This window comes from Amphiura filiformis, chromosome 3 (assembly GCF_039555335.1).
Source record: "Amphiura filiformis chromosome 3, Afil_fr2py, whole genome shotgun sequence".
NCBI lineage: Eukaryota > Metazoa > Echinodermata > Ophiuroidea > Amphilepidida > Amphiuridae > Amphiura > Amphiura filiformis.
Genome location: NC_092630.1, coordinates 60356511 through 60369211, shown reverse-complemented (window position 1 = coordinate 60369211; position 12701 = coordinate 60356511). Strand labels below are relative to the sequence as shown.

Sequence of the window (12701 nt, the reverse complement as noted above, 5' to 3'; positions counted from 1 at the left end):
TGCCGCTCACGTCGGAATTTGTGTTTATTTGTTGTCTTGTTTAACTTGTTGGGTTGGTAAACTGTTCATTCTCCACTTCTTTTACACATGTGATATTTTGAGGAATTCTGAAATTGTCTAATCATGTGATTTAAAGTAGAGTAAAAAATTTGCATATTTGAATGTTTCTTAATATGTTTCTACACCTTTAACTTCACAATTACAATCTACCTGACATATTTTTAACCACATGAAAAAGCATTGTCCCTCATTTTGTTTTGTTTTGTTTGTGTTTGTTTGTTTGTTGTTTTTAATGGGCTTGCTTTATTTACATAATGCCAGTCAGTTTCATTAGTGGAAGCATACCATCTCTTATTCAAGCTGAGGTCTCTGTCACAGTGAGCTACCGTGATGGTTTCCGAGGATGGTTCCATATTAATATGGCAGGCCCCTCAAAGTACCAATGTCCCGTGCAGTTCACGAGCTCTCATCTCATGGACTATATTTACTGGTTACAGGGTGATCAAGAACATGGAATGTTTCGAGTTAGGTTAACGAAATCGACTTAATGTTAAATGAAACATTCCAATGATAATTTAATTGTAGCACATGAAGGAAGTGTGCATGTATGGTATGGCATAATTTTCATGCTGCCAAAGTTATATACCTTTTAATTGAGTTTATTTTCCACAATATGCGATTATTAATTGTCACAAAAACGGCTATCCACCCATTGTTTCAAACCCCTTTCATCAAGTTACGTAAGACTATAAATAGGACAATGAGAAACTTTAACAAATCGGCAAACAATTGATAAAAGGTTGTTAGCAATAATTTTTATGCCAAAAAATAAAGATTATTTTGTTCAATCTATTTTGATAATTTGAGATGCACTACTATAACATCAGCTACCATACAGGCCTAAAGCCCAAAAAAGATACACCACATTGAAGTAAAGTGATCCCGCGGGTTGTAAATGCCTCCAGACAGTAATCATTGTGTATATCGTATCACCATGATCACATGAAATCCGAGCTTGATGCGGGATAGAGTTTGTCAGTCGTCTTCACTGATGGCCCAACACGACTCTGGCTGGGTGACCTTTCGCCAACACTTTTTTGGCCAAGATCGTCTAACAACTGATGATGGAGGAGGTTAAGCGCAGGAAATACATCTCAATTGCTTTTTGCTTTAGGATATTTCCTTTTCTGGTTTCCTATTGGAAGATTGTTTTACCTGCATCTTCTCAAGACGGAGGGTTTAGTAAGTGCATTTTTTACGTTTTTATATCATGTAGATAAATTTAGCAATTTGCTGCATCATTAGATGTGGAGTTATTTTCTGGGTGCAGAATGTAGTGATGAAATTAGATTACTACCATGCTGATCACTGTACACGCGCAACTTGGATATAAGTCTAGTGGTATGTTTTTAGGTGAGCTTACAAAATTCTCAAATTGAAAACAAAAGAAGAAACGCGAAAAAATGCCATGTTTTGACTATCTATAACTATCTTACTTTGTCAGTATATGTGGGGGTTCACGATATAATACAAATTTTATGACAAATTATTAAAATTTGATATTTTTCACATTTTTGATATATAACCTTAACACTCAGTCCTCGAAGTAAATTTTATAAATCTAATGATATATTCTTAAAGTGTATGTAGCTGGGAGGAAAAGCCGACGATCAATGGAAAATTTTGACCTTTCATATTGAAGATATGGATTTTTTCCCCGAAAAGACCTATTTTTGTGTGTGTGTTTTGGGGAAAAAATCCATATCTTCAATACGAAAGGTAAAAATTTTCAGTTGATCGTCGGCTTTTTATCCCACCTACATACACTTTAAGTATAAATCATCAGATTTATAAAGTATACTTCGAGTACTGTTAAATATCAAAAATATAAATTGTTAATCATTTGCCATAAAATGTGTATTACATTGCGAGTTTCAAAAAATCAAAATTATTTGATATCAGAAGGACATTCTTCGTATTCAGAATGCAATTTGATATGTCTGATGTGCTCTGATGTCCCACAATAAATACTGTCCAAACGTTCATACCCCACCCCTTAACATAGATTAATTTTGCGTGGAAATCCAGTAACAGGAAAGTCTACTTTGAGGGTTTCCTTGCTGACAGATATAATAGCACTGATGTATAATAGCGGAGTACATGCAATGAGATGAGTTTTTACTTTGTCATTGATGCATCATCCTTCTGTTGGGGATGTGTATGTCATGATGTTAAAAGATTTGGGTATTTCAATCGGTCTTGTTCAAATTGTTCGAGAACGCTTTGTGTACAAATCAATGGGGTGTCCTATGAAGTAATCTGTAACTTTTGAATTTGCATTTCAACGAATGAGATTTTAAATCCGCGCTAAAAGAAGCAACTATGGCATTAAGGATACATTATAGGCACATTAGGCTTATTATATTTATGCAAATCATGACTAAGTCAATTTAATACGCTATCCTCTTAGTTAATACTCGTATCATCAAGGAAAACATCAAGGTAGACTTTCCAGTCTCAGGTTGTCCTCACAAAACAAAACAAATCTTCATCAACTTCTGTCATTAAAATCATAGCACATACGCGTCACCAAAATACCAACAATGCACAGACTGATACGCACCCCATCAAACCCAACCACCCCGATCACACCCACAAACCGGGCCCACAAACCACACATTCAGGACACCCGTATACCCTGCTGTGCGTTTTGCATAGGTGACTGTTTGTAGAAAACGCCAACGTTAATTCAAAGACTTATGGTTTATAGCTATAAAAAAAACCTATAGAGTGCGCATATCCTGCAAATTAAAACAAGGGAGGCCCGACAAAATTTCGAAAATATTTATTGCCCATCTTCAAAAATGTACTGGGACATGTCACTCTGTCATGAAAAGCCCAAACAGAAGCTGTTTTGAACTGCGATCATTCGTAAACCCATCACAGAATTTTGTTTTGTTTGCTGCTTATTTTCAGACATCAGACTACAAGACGGAACCGTACCTTGGGAGGGTCGTGTCGAGATCTTCATCAATGGAAAGTGGGGTACAGTGTGTGCCAGTGATTCGTGGGATGTGAATCGCGCCAGTTTCTTTTGTCGTCTGCTGGATTATGATAGCGCCGCATCCGTCATTCAAGATACCACCATATTTGGGCCAGGAAGTGGCCCAGTGGTGGTTGATAACGTAATATGCAAAGATTATACAAAGACGTCTTTCCATGATTGTGATAAGCTGTATTTTCCTAGAGACTGTACCAAGCCAGGAGCTGCTGTTAGGTGTCTTGAAAATCCTTATGATGGTTTGTTTGCTTGCGTTGTTGTTTGTTTGTTTGTTTGTTTGTTTGTTTGTTTGTTTGTTTGTTTAAATGGCTAAAACCAGATTCCTATAAGCAATACGGTACCTCAAATGCATTAAAGCAGATCCGAAGACAACAAAAGTACGCTAAAAAGTGACAATCCCATTTTGACATGTATGAGCTGTTTGTTCAACTTAAAACAATGCTAAACACATTGACAATAAATTGGTCCAAGAATAGATCCTTGAGGCACACCTGCGATAATAGAACTTTTTGAGTGTTGAAGGATAAAGCAACACTCTATCATATCATATTAGGAAGGTTATTTTGTTTTTATTCAGGGTGGTCCAACATGAAAAAAAGTGAAGTACTGATCAAAAAGTTAGTAACTTTTAAGTTGTGTTGCTTGGTCATTGATATGGTTTTCACCCTTTTTTATTTATTTACTTACAGATCTTTCCGATTCAATTCGCCTTGTCGGTGGTGATTCTCCCTACGAGGTCGAGTTGAACTCAACATTAACGGAGTCTGGGCTTCCCTGTGTTCCCGGGGATGGGACACACCCAATGGCAATATCGCTTGTAAACAAATGGGATTTGGATCCGCCATCAATACCAAATCGGTTTCCTATGGCAACGGAGACGGTCCTGTGTTCCTCAGCAACGTTAGGTGTAAAGGCAGGGAGAAGACGTTACTTGAATGTGAACATGTAGAGATCATGATGGAAGACTGTGAAGGAGACCAGCAAGATGACGTGGGAGTAAGATGTTCCGATCCATCAGGTAACACAAAATAGTAATCAAAAGTATTTTAAGCTAAGTCTCCCTAAAAGAATTAGCATTAATGATAAATTTCAATATAATATAGGCCTACTACTATTTTTAAACCCTCCAAACTTGTATGTAACTTGGGTTTATGGTTGGCCGCGGGGTTAGTAGCTGATATGCGTGTGTAGTAATGATAAAGTTTATGGTATTGACAACGAGTTGATTAATTTTGTGAAGTCATCCGGAGACAGGAAAGTCTATATACCTTGCTTAAAAGTTGATTGTAACCAATTTTACTGTAACTTCAGTTTGACAACGCGTTGATTCATTTTGCGAGGTTATCCGGAGACAGGAAAGTCTACCTTGATGTTATTCTTGCTGAGCATAACCAATTCACTGTAGCGCTGTTCTTGGGGTGCGCTAGCGTGATTATTTACTGTGATGTGAGTGGTTTCAAGTTTCAACACAGGTTGAGGGTGTGAGGTGTCATGTAGGGTGTAATAAATACTCACAATATGGGGTGTGTGGGGTGGATTTGCGTGTGTTTGACGATATTTGAAAAGAAAATTTAAGTTGGGGAAGAAGTGCACCAAAAGTCATTTTTTTAAACTAAAAAAGCTATAGGAGCTTCTAATCGATCCTGCGTCATATACTGGGGTACCCAAAAAGGTGGGTTTGTTACATTTTGGTGTCAAAACACTGTCGCTTGAGTATTCCTTCACTTAGAAAATTCAATTAGGTCTTTAATTGAGGCTAATGTATTCTATATTACTCATGTTTTTATCCTGTTTTAAAATGCTTTTTAATTATTTTCCGTTTTTATGACGTATGGCATGAAATGTGCCAAGAGTGGTTGTGGATTAGGGGAGGTGGATTAGGGGGAGGGATTCATATCGTAAATTTGATCTAAAACCACCATTAAAAATTTGAATCTAGTAAAAAAATGTCTAAGTGAACTCCCAGACATCTAATACAGAAGGTCATTTAAAAGACTAATATAATACTTGCTCAGAATGATTGTAAATGTGGAAAAAAGAGGTGGGGTTAAATCCCATCTATTGTTTTTGCCCGCACTCTCTCATTTTTTAACCGATTTCCATAATAAAAGGTGTTAAAAGGAGGATGAACCACTTCAAATGAGACGTGTAGGTAAAATGTTTGAAACATTTCATTTTTTACTTTTTACTATGTAACACAAAGGTACCCCAGTTTGTGACACAGGACCAATGACCCTTGGTGTCAATGACACTTGAGATCAACAATGAAAAATGAAAAAAAACACCTAATTTGCATATTTAATTGGCGGCCATCTTGGATTTTAGATGTCGGATTTCAAAATAGTACAGGAACGCAACCGTATGATAGAGATTTAATTTTCTTTAAAGAAAGATAAAAAGCAGTAGAAAAAATGGAATTATATTATTTTTATAAAATACTCAATTGTTTGAATAAAAAGTCCAGAAGCCGATAACGCCAAAAAATGATAGTATTGTCAACGCGTTGATTCATTTTGTTAGGACATCTGGAGACAGGAAAGTCTGTTTTCATTTTAATGCTTAAAGCTGAATTTACCCAATTTACTGCAACTCTTGGTATATGCACTGTTTATTATAGGCCTATAATTGGCAACGAGTTGATTAATTTTATGATCATATCTGGAGACAGGAAAGTCTTCCTTGATGTCTTCATTATAATGCTTAAAAGCTGAATGTAACCAATTTACTGTAACTCTGGGTATGCACAGTTTATGGTATAGACAACGAGTTGATTCATTTTGTGAGGACATCCGGAGACAGGAAAGTCTATCTTACTGTTTTCATTATAATGCGTAAAAGTTAAGTGAAACCAATTTACTGCAAGTCTAAGTTGTTCTTTCACAACTCAAAGTGTGTATAGGCGCGGGCATACTCTATACTATATAGCAAGGAAAATATCAAAGTAGACTTTCCTGTTTGTGGATATCTTCACATATTTTTTTGAAATTTTCGTTTCAAATATCATCAAACACGCTCCAACACGAGAACAGCGCTACAGTGAATTGATTATGCTCAACTGGAAGTACGTCAGCAAGAAGAACATCAAGGTAGACTTCCTGTCACCGGATGACCTCACAAAATGAATCAACGCGTTGTCTAACTGTGCATACCCAGAGTTACAGTAAAATTGGTTATAATCAACTTTTAAGCATTATAATGAAAACATCAAGGTAGACTTTCTTGTCTCCGGATGACCTCACAAAATAAATCAACTCGTTGCCAATATGCCTACGATAAACAGTGCATACACAACTGTTGTACTACATCTCTGTATATACTGAATGTGTGGTGTGCGGGCTGAGTTCGGTGGGTCGGGGTGTGCTGGGATGTGGATGGGGTGGGTAGGTGTGTGTGTGACAGTGAGATGTGTGGGGGTGTGTGTCGGATGCAGTGGGTTAATGAGTGTATAGTGTGCTATGCGCACGTTTGACGATATTGAAAACGTTGATTTATTTTGTGAGGATATCCAGGGACAGGAAAATCTGCCTTGATATTTACATTGTCAGAAGTAATGCAGCTACATACTGGGCATTACCGATTTTAACTCTGTACTAGAGTGTGTGTGTGAATGTCACGGTATACGCGGTTTACGTAATTTGGGGTGTGGGTGCAAGAGAAAGAGGTTTTCCTAACGATGCAGCACATTTTAGCTCTTATTAATTAATCATTATTCTTTTCGACAGATTTGTATCCGATGAGATTGCGAGCTTTCAGGGGGAGCACTCCTCAACAAGGTATCATTGAAATCAGTGTCAACAATAAATGGGGATCAATATGTACAGCAACATGGACTGAAGCTAATTCACGTGTTGTGTGCCGTGGTTTAGGACTGGGACCCCCTGAGGGTCGAGCAGAACTACCATCACCACAAGTAGGGGGTGATGACTACCCGTATGTGTACGCAACACCGGTATTAGAGAGGGTGAATTGTGACGGGTCGGAACCACATCTGGCATTCTGCTCCCACACGCCATGGAAAAGTTCTGCGTCAGGACCTGGTTGCATAGCATGGCAGATTGCCAGTATTACTTGTGGAAATCCGGTGATCAAAGGTAAAATACTTTTAAAATATATCATCTCTATCAAAACAACTTGGTAACACTGAACAACGGGCGATTGGTGTGTAGCCAATAAGATAGCGAGCTTTTTTGTTACGTTGGGAAAAACGCGCTACCTCATTGGCCAAATACCAATCGCTCGTCCCATGTCTTGTACTCGTTTTGACAAACGTACTAACGTAGTGCACGACAATATTGCCCTGCCGTATCGTTTACCAGTTTTGACAAAAATATATCACTGCGACAAAACGTAAAGAAGAAAAGCAAAGGTCCATATCTGCTCCGTCAAGCATATTGAGTTCATGATGTTGTCTATCAGCATAACATAAAACATTGATATGAAAGTACCAAAAACACGGGGTTCTCCACCATTTGTGATAACGAGATTTCTTCTTTAATTGGGTACACTTGACTAACGAGGTACCGGGAATAATACGCCTGGTTTGGTAAGCGTCACTCTCTCCTGTAGACCATCAGCGGACATCCTGTATGGTATGGACACTAATTATATAAAATCTCGTGAACCTCAAATCAGTGGAAATAACCGTGTTGCCGGAGAGGTTACAAATAACCTTTGAGCGAGAAAATCGGAGCGGAAAACCCATAAACGCAACGTTTGTCGATAATAAAGTGCCACGTTTTAGTTCCTGCAATGGTTCTATAGGTTTAAAAGTTTTTTGATTTTCTCAGACTTTGCAAGTTTGCATGGTGCCTCTTTTTAAATGTCCTGCCAGAAATGTCAATTGTCTTTTTTATTTTTACACTGTATAGTAGTGTTTTAAGAACAATACGGTAGGCCTATGGGTCATTACGATTCGAGGACAGAAAACGCTAAAACTATATATTTTATTTAGAACTCACACAGTAAATTTGATTGATTATTTTTCAGATTATGCTCTCAGACTCCATAACGCTAGCAGCTCTTACGATGGACATGTTGAAATATTTTACGATAATCAATGGGGAGCTGTATGTACTAATGAATGGGATATGGAAGATGCTATCGTAGCCTGCAGACAAATAGGGTTGGGTACCCCCGGTGATGTCTACTCTGTACCACTAAATGAAGAATCAATCACATCGGTTGTTGATAACCTACAATGCACGGGGGAGGAAAGGTCGATAAAGGAGTGTAGCAATATTGGATTTGGAAGGCGATCGTGCAATAATAGGGAGATTGCCGCCATTACATGTACCAAACCAAAGACACAGTCAGGAGGTAATATGTATTTCATAAATAATTAATTATCATAAAAGTATTCTTGATTATTATTATTTTGGTATTACTTTGGTTTAAATCAGAAATTATTAATGAAGCATGAGCCGAATAACAGTTTTATCTAAACACAACTCCAGATTTTTCTCCATAAAAAAGAATATCGACTTCGGTACCAGTGACCAACCTTATTTTGCTCGTCTAGTCAACCTCAGTCTGAAATAATAGAGATTTTGTTTCAAGAGTAATGTATGAATGTGGTATTCCAGTTGAATCCATACACTCCAGGTCATGTCTTGCATATGCAAGACATGACCTTAATCTCCCACACTGCAGGGGTGTATTTTTGCAAATGAAGTCACCTGTTCAGGTATACCCCATTTAAAATTCGCACTTCTTGTGTGGATGACCATATGGGTGACCGTAAGGTCATGTCTGCCATAGGGGTGTCTTGTGTGGATGACTAAGGTCATGTCTGTTATTAGGGGCTGTATGGATTTCAATTGGAATGGTCCAATTTCTAAGAAGACAATGTCAAAATGAGACTCGATTCTCATTTAGATTGCCCATGTCATTAAGCAATTATTAATTACGATTATCAGAGTCAAGACTCATCACTCAAGTTTCTTGGCCACATACTACGTCTTACAGACGACGAGCATGTGAAAGAACATGCCCTTTATATTCCACCACATGCGAAGAGGAAATCGTGACGACCGCCGCGAACACCGCGCTTGCAGTATGTCCAACACCTCCTGGGAGATACTAAAGGGATGCTGCAGCAAAACAAAAATGTTTCGCTAGCCCAAGATCGCAACAGTTAGCTTTTAGTCGCCTGCTCCACAGCCGACTGACGATAGTGATGAATGATTGAAGTCTGCCTTAGTCTCTATCGCTATCTTATAGCATGCTTAGGATGCATGTTGTTTTAAGGGTAAAAAGTAAGCGGCCAAGAAAAAACAGGGTAGCCTAATTAAAATTAGGCTCTCCTGTTTCTTCTTGGCCGCTTACTTTTTATCCTTGTCGTAGGTGAGCCATTTAGGTCCCATTCCGGGGTCCCAGTGTCATGATTGTATTTAGTCTGTGTTAGTGGTCTATAGTTAGGATATTAAAGGTAAGAGCTTGGGTAACTAGGAAGGGGTAAACATGGTATGAAAATAAATTAATTCCCGAACATGCCAAACAAGCAAAGAAACATTGACCAAATCGTAATAGGCCTACACCATGCATGCAGCGACCAATGTCTCCATACCAGACTACCTTCAAAAGAACATCATTTTCAACCTGCACCCTTAATGCCCTTTACAAAAGATTTCAAAACGAATCCAACAAAGGGTATGCATCACATTAATTTGCTGTTTAAATGACGTAATAATTGAATTAACTACCATAGCAAAATAGGGTGAAACAATTTTTGAATATATCGCACTTCACTAGTACGTTCACGCAGTACCTCTGCATTGAACCATATCATGTTGATCATTCGCACCTGTAAGATTAGTATTTTTGAAAAGAGCGGCATTGTATTAAATCTGTGATTGCAGACATACACATGAGTGCAACCTGCTTGTAGTGCACCGCGATATATTAAAAACTTGTTTGCTATGGTAGTTAATCTGATTATTACATTACTTCGACGCCGAATTGTTACCATTACCACATTTTTGCACCTCTCTACAGGATCGCTACCCGTTCGCCTGGCAGATGGCAAAAATGAACGAGAAGGAAGAATTGAGATTTACTACAACTCAACCTGGGGAAGCGTATGTGGTACACACATGGGCCTAGAGGAGGGCGATGTCGTTTGTCGACAGCTAGGACTCGGTCGTGCAATACTGACATCCAGCGTGTCGACAGGGTCACTCTATAAGTCCGACACGGAAGACAGAATAGTCAAAATGTGGCTGGATAATATTGAGTGTGTAGGAAGCGAAGTGATGTTAGCAGCTTGTAGTCACTCTCAGTGGGGCATGGTGGGCTGTTCTTCTGATAGAGAGGCTGGAGTCAAATGTGCTGGTAATAATCTCTCTTCTTTTTTAATAGTGCGAGGCAGCAAAAATCATAAAAATAAACAGCAATGTCATGATAATTTTTGCCCTATTCTGACAACGTTACAGCCAAAGATGCTACTGCATTAGTTCAGCTTATGTTTAAATTGTGTTTTTCTTTCAACGCTACATAAATATATAACAGTTTGCGAACGTTTTACTGCTGTGACGAACAAAATGTCAATTTTGCCAAACCGTTTTTCAGCGGCGAAATTTGTCGTAATGGCAATACATTCTATAGGGAGAAGTACAAGGCCCTGAATAATTTTAAGCCTTTGATCATATTGAGCGGAAAAAAACCCGATGGCTGAGGGGATAATTGAAAATACGATGTTTGTTGGAACGATGGACCATTTTAAGTATGAGTAAACGCAATATCCTTTTTGGACAATGCAGAACCATCTAAACTGTAAACGCTCAATTGTAATATCAGTAAGATGGGTATCATCTCAACAATGGCATTGGATATTGTACGTCTGCCTGGTTCCTGGAGCCTGGTTATATTTAGGTTCCTCTTTAGATAGATACGAATCATGTTAAGGGCTGGGGTATGAACGTTTGGACAGTATTTATTTTGGGACATCAGAGCACATCAGACATATCGAATTGCATTCTGAATACGAAGAATGTCATTCTGATATCAAATAATTTTGATTTTTGAAATTCGCAATTAAATACACATTTTATGGCAAATCATTAAAAATTGATATTTTTGATATTTAACAGTACTTGAAGTAAACTTTATAAATCTGATGATTTATACTTAAAGTGTATGTAGGTGGGATGAAAAGCCGACGATCAATTGAAAATTTTGACCTTTCGTATTGAAGATATGGATTTTTTTCCCAAAAACACCAAAAAAAATTAGGTCTTTTTGGGAAAAAAATCCATATCTTCAATATGAAAGGTCAAAATTTTAAATTGACCGTCGGCTTTTCCTTCCTGCTACATACACTTTAAGAATATATCATTAGATTTATATAATTACTTCGAGGACTGTTATATATCAAAATTTGAAAAATATCAAATTTTATAATTTGTCATAAAATTGGTATTATATTGTGATTTTCAAAAAAGAAAATTATTTGATATCAGAAAGACATGCTTCGTATTCAGAATGCAATTCGATAGGTCTGAGGTGCTCTCATGTCCCACAAAAAATACTGTCGAAACCCAATAAACGCTCATTTTAGATCCCTTAAGGGATTAAAATCATGTGTTGTCTGTGTCTACATTTCTCATCCTCAATTTTAACTTATATCTACTCTACCCTGATGAATAGTGGCTCATGTTCATTTTTTCCTTTATTTCAGAATCTGGATCTACTCCAACAACCAATGGCATCGTGACTCTGGCAATGGGATTATATCTGGCTATTTATTTTGGACATTTTCAACATTGTGATTTCCACGTGATATGAGAGTGTTTCGTTCAAAAAGAAGTATACCCACTTTTGAGAGCAATTTTTACCTGTTTCCCAAAGTTATTTCAAAACTTTCATCGGAGAGCCCATAAACCGATTTTGTCACCCAGCAGGTGACAAATTGCAGCTTTAGTACGGAAAATAATGTTACGGGTTGTTTACTAAATATTATTTAATGCAAACTTATGTAGGCCTATCAACCAAAATACACCGGAAGAGTGACTTGAACGAAATGCGGGGCTGCATATTCTTTGGACGAAGTGCGATGCCGGTCATGAAACACGCACTTGGCTATAGGCCAAGTGCGTGTTTATTATTCTTATTGTGACAACATGTGCAAAACCGACAGAGTAAAATGAGGGATCCAATCAAAGTGTAATCGTGAAACTCGCTGGTACTAGAACCATACGGACAATTATTGTCTAACAAATGTCTAACAGCGATTGTTTCTGACATGAAAAATGTGCAAAATCCGATTTTGTTTACTAATTTGCCCCAAAAAATCTTACTACATGTAAAGGTTCGTAAACAAATAACATAAAATGGCATGTATTAATCCATGGCATTTCTTACACATGATAGTTGGTGTCGGTTATGTTTACTTTTAAACAGGGGCTATATGAGACTCCTTAATACACCGTGCCAAATTGTAGATGTTGTCATCTAATACCACTGAAAAGGAGATTTGGTTAATATTTACTACTGATATCAATATAAATGAAGTAGGCATCTACCACATCTATTGCTGATAACAATGTTAATAAAGTATCTATATCTCCTGCTGATAGCAATATTGATGAAATAGCTATATAGCCTACTGCTGATAGCAATAATGATGAAGTATAGCTATCTAAGT

The 12701-nt window shown here is 37.6% G+C and overlaps 1 protein-coding gene across 1 annotated transcript; it reads left to right on the top strand.

The window, feature by feature from the left end:
* The first annotated feature begins 1038 nt into the window (after positions 1–1038).
* On the top strand, positions 1039–12165 carry LOC140148859 (scavenger receptor cysteine-rich domain-containing protein DMBT1-like). The gene is made up of 7 exons (XM_072170947.1): positions 1039–1242; positions 2977–3300; positions 3751–4079; positions 6784–7152; positions 8048–8377; positions 10055–10390; positions 11736–12165. The coding sequence occupies exons 3-7, from the start codon at positions 3887–3889 to the stop codon at positions 11840–11842; spliced, it is 1335 nt and encodes a 444-aa protein (XP_072027048.1). The 5' UTR covers positions 1039–1242; positions 2977–3300; positions 3751–3886; the 3' UTR covers positions 11843–12165.
* The last annotated feature ends 536 nt before the right edge of the window (positions 12166–12701 follow it).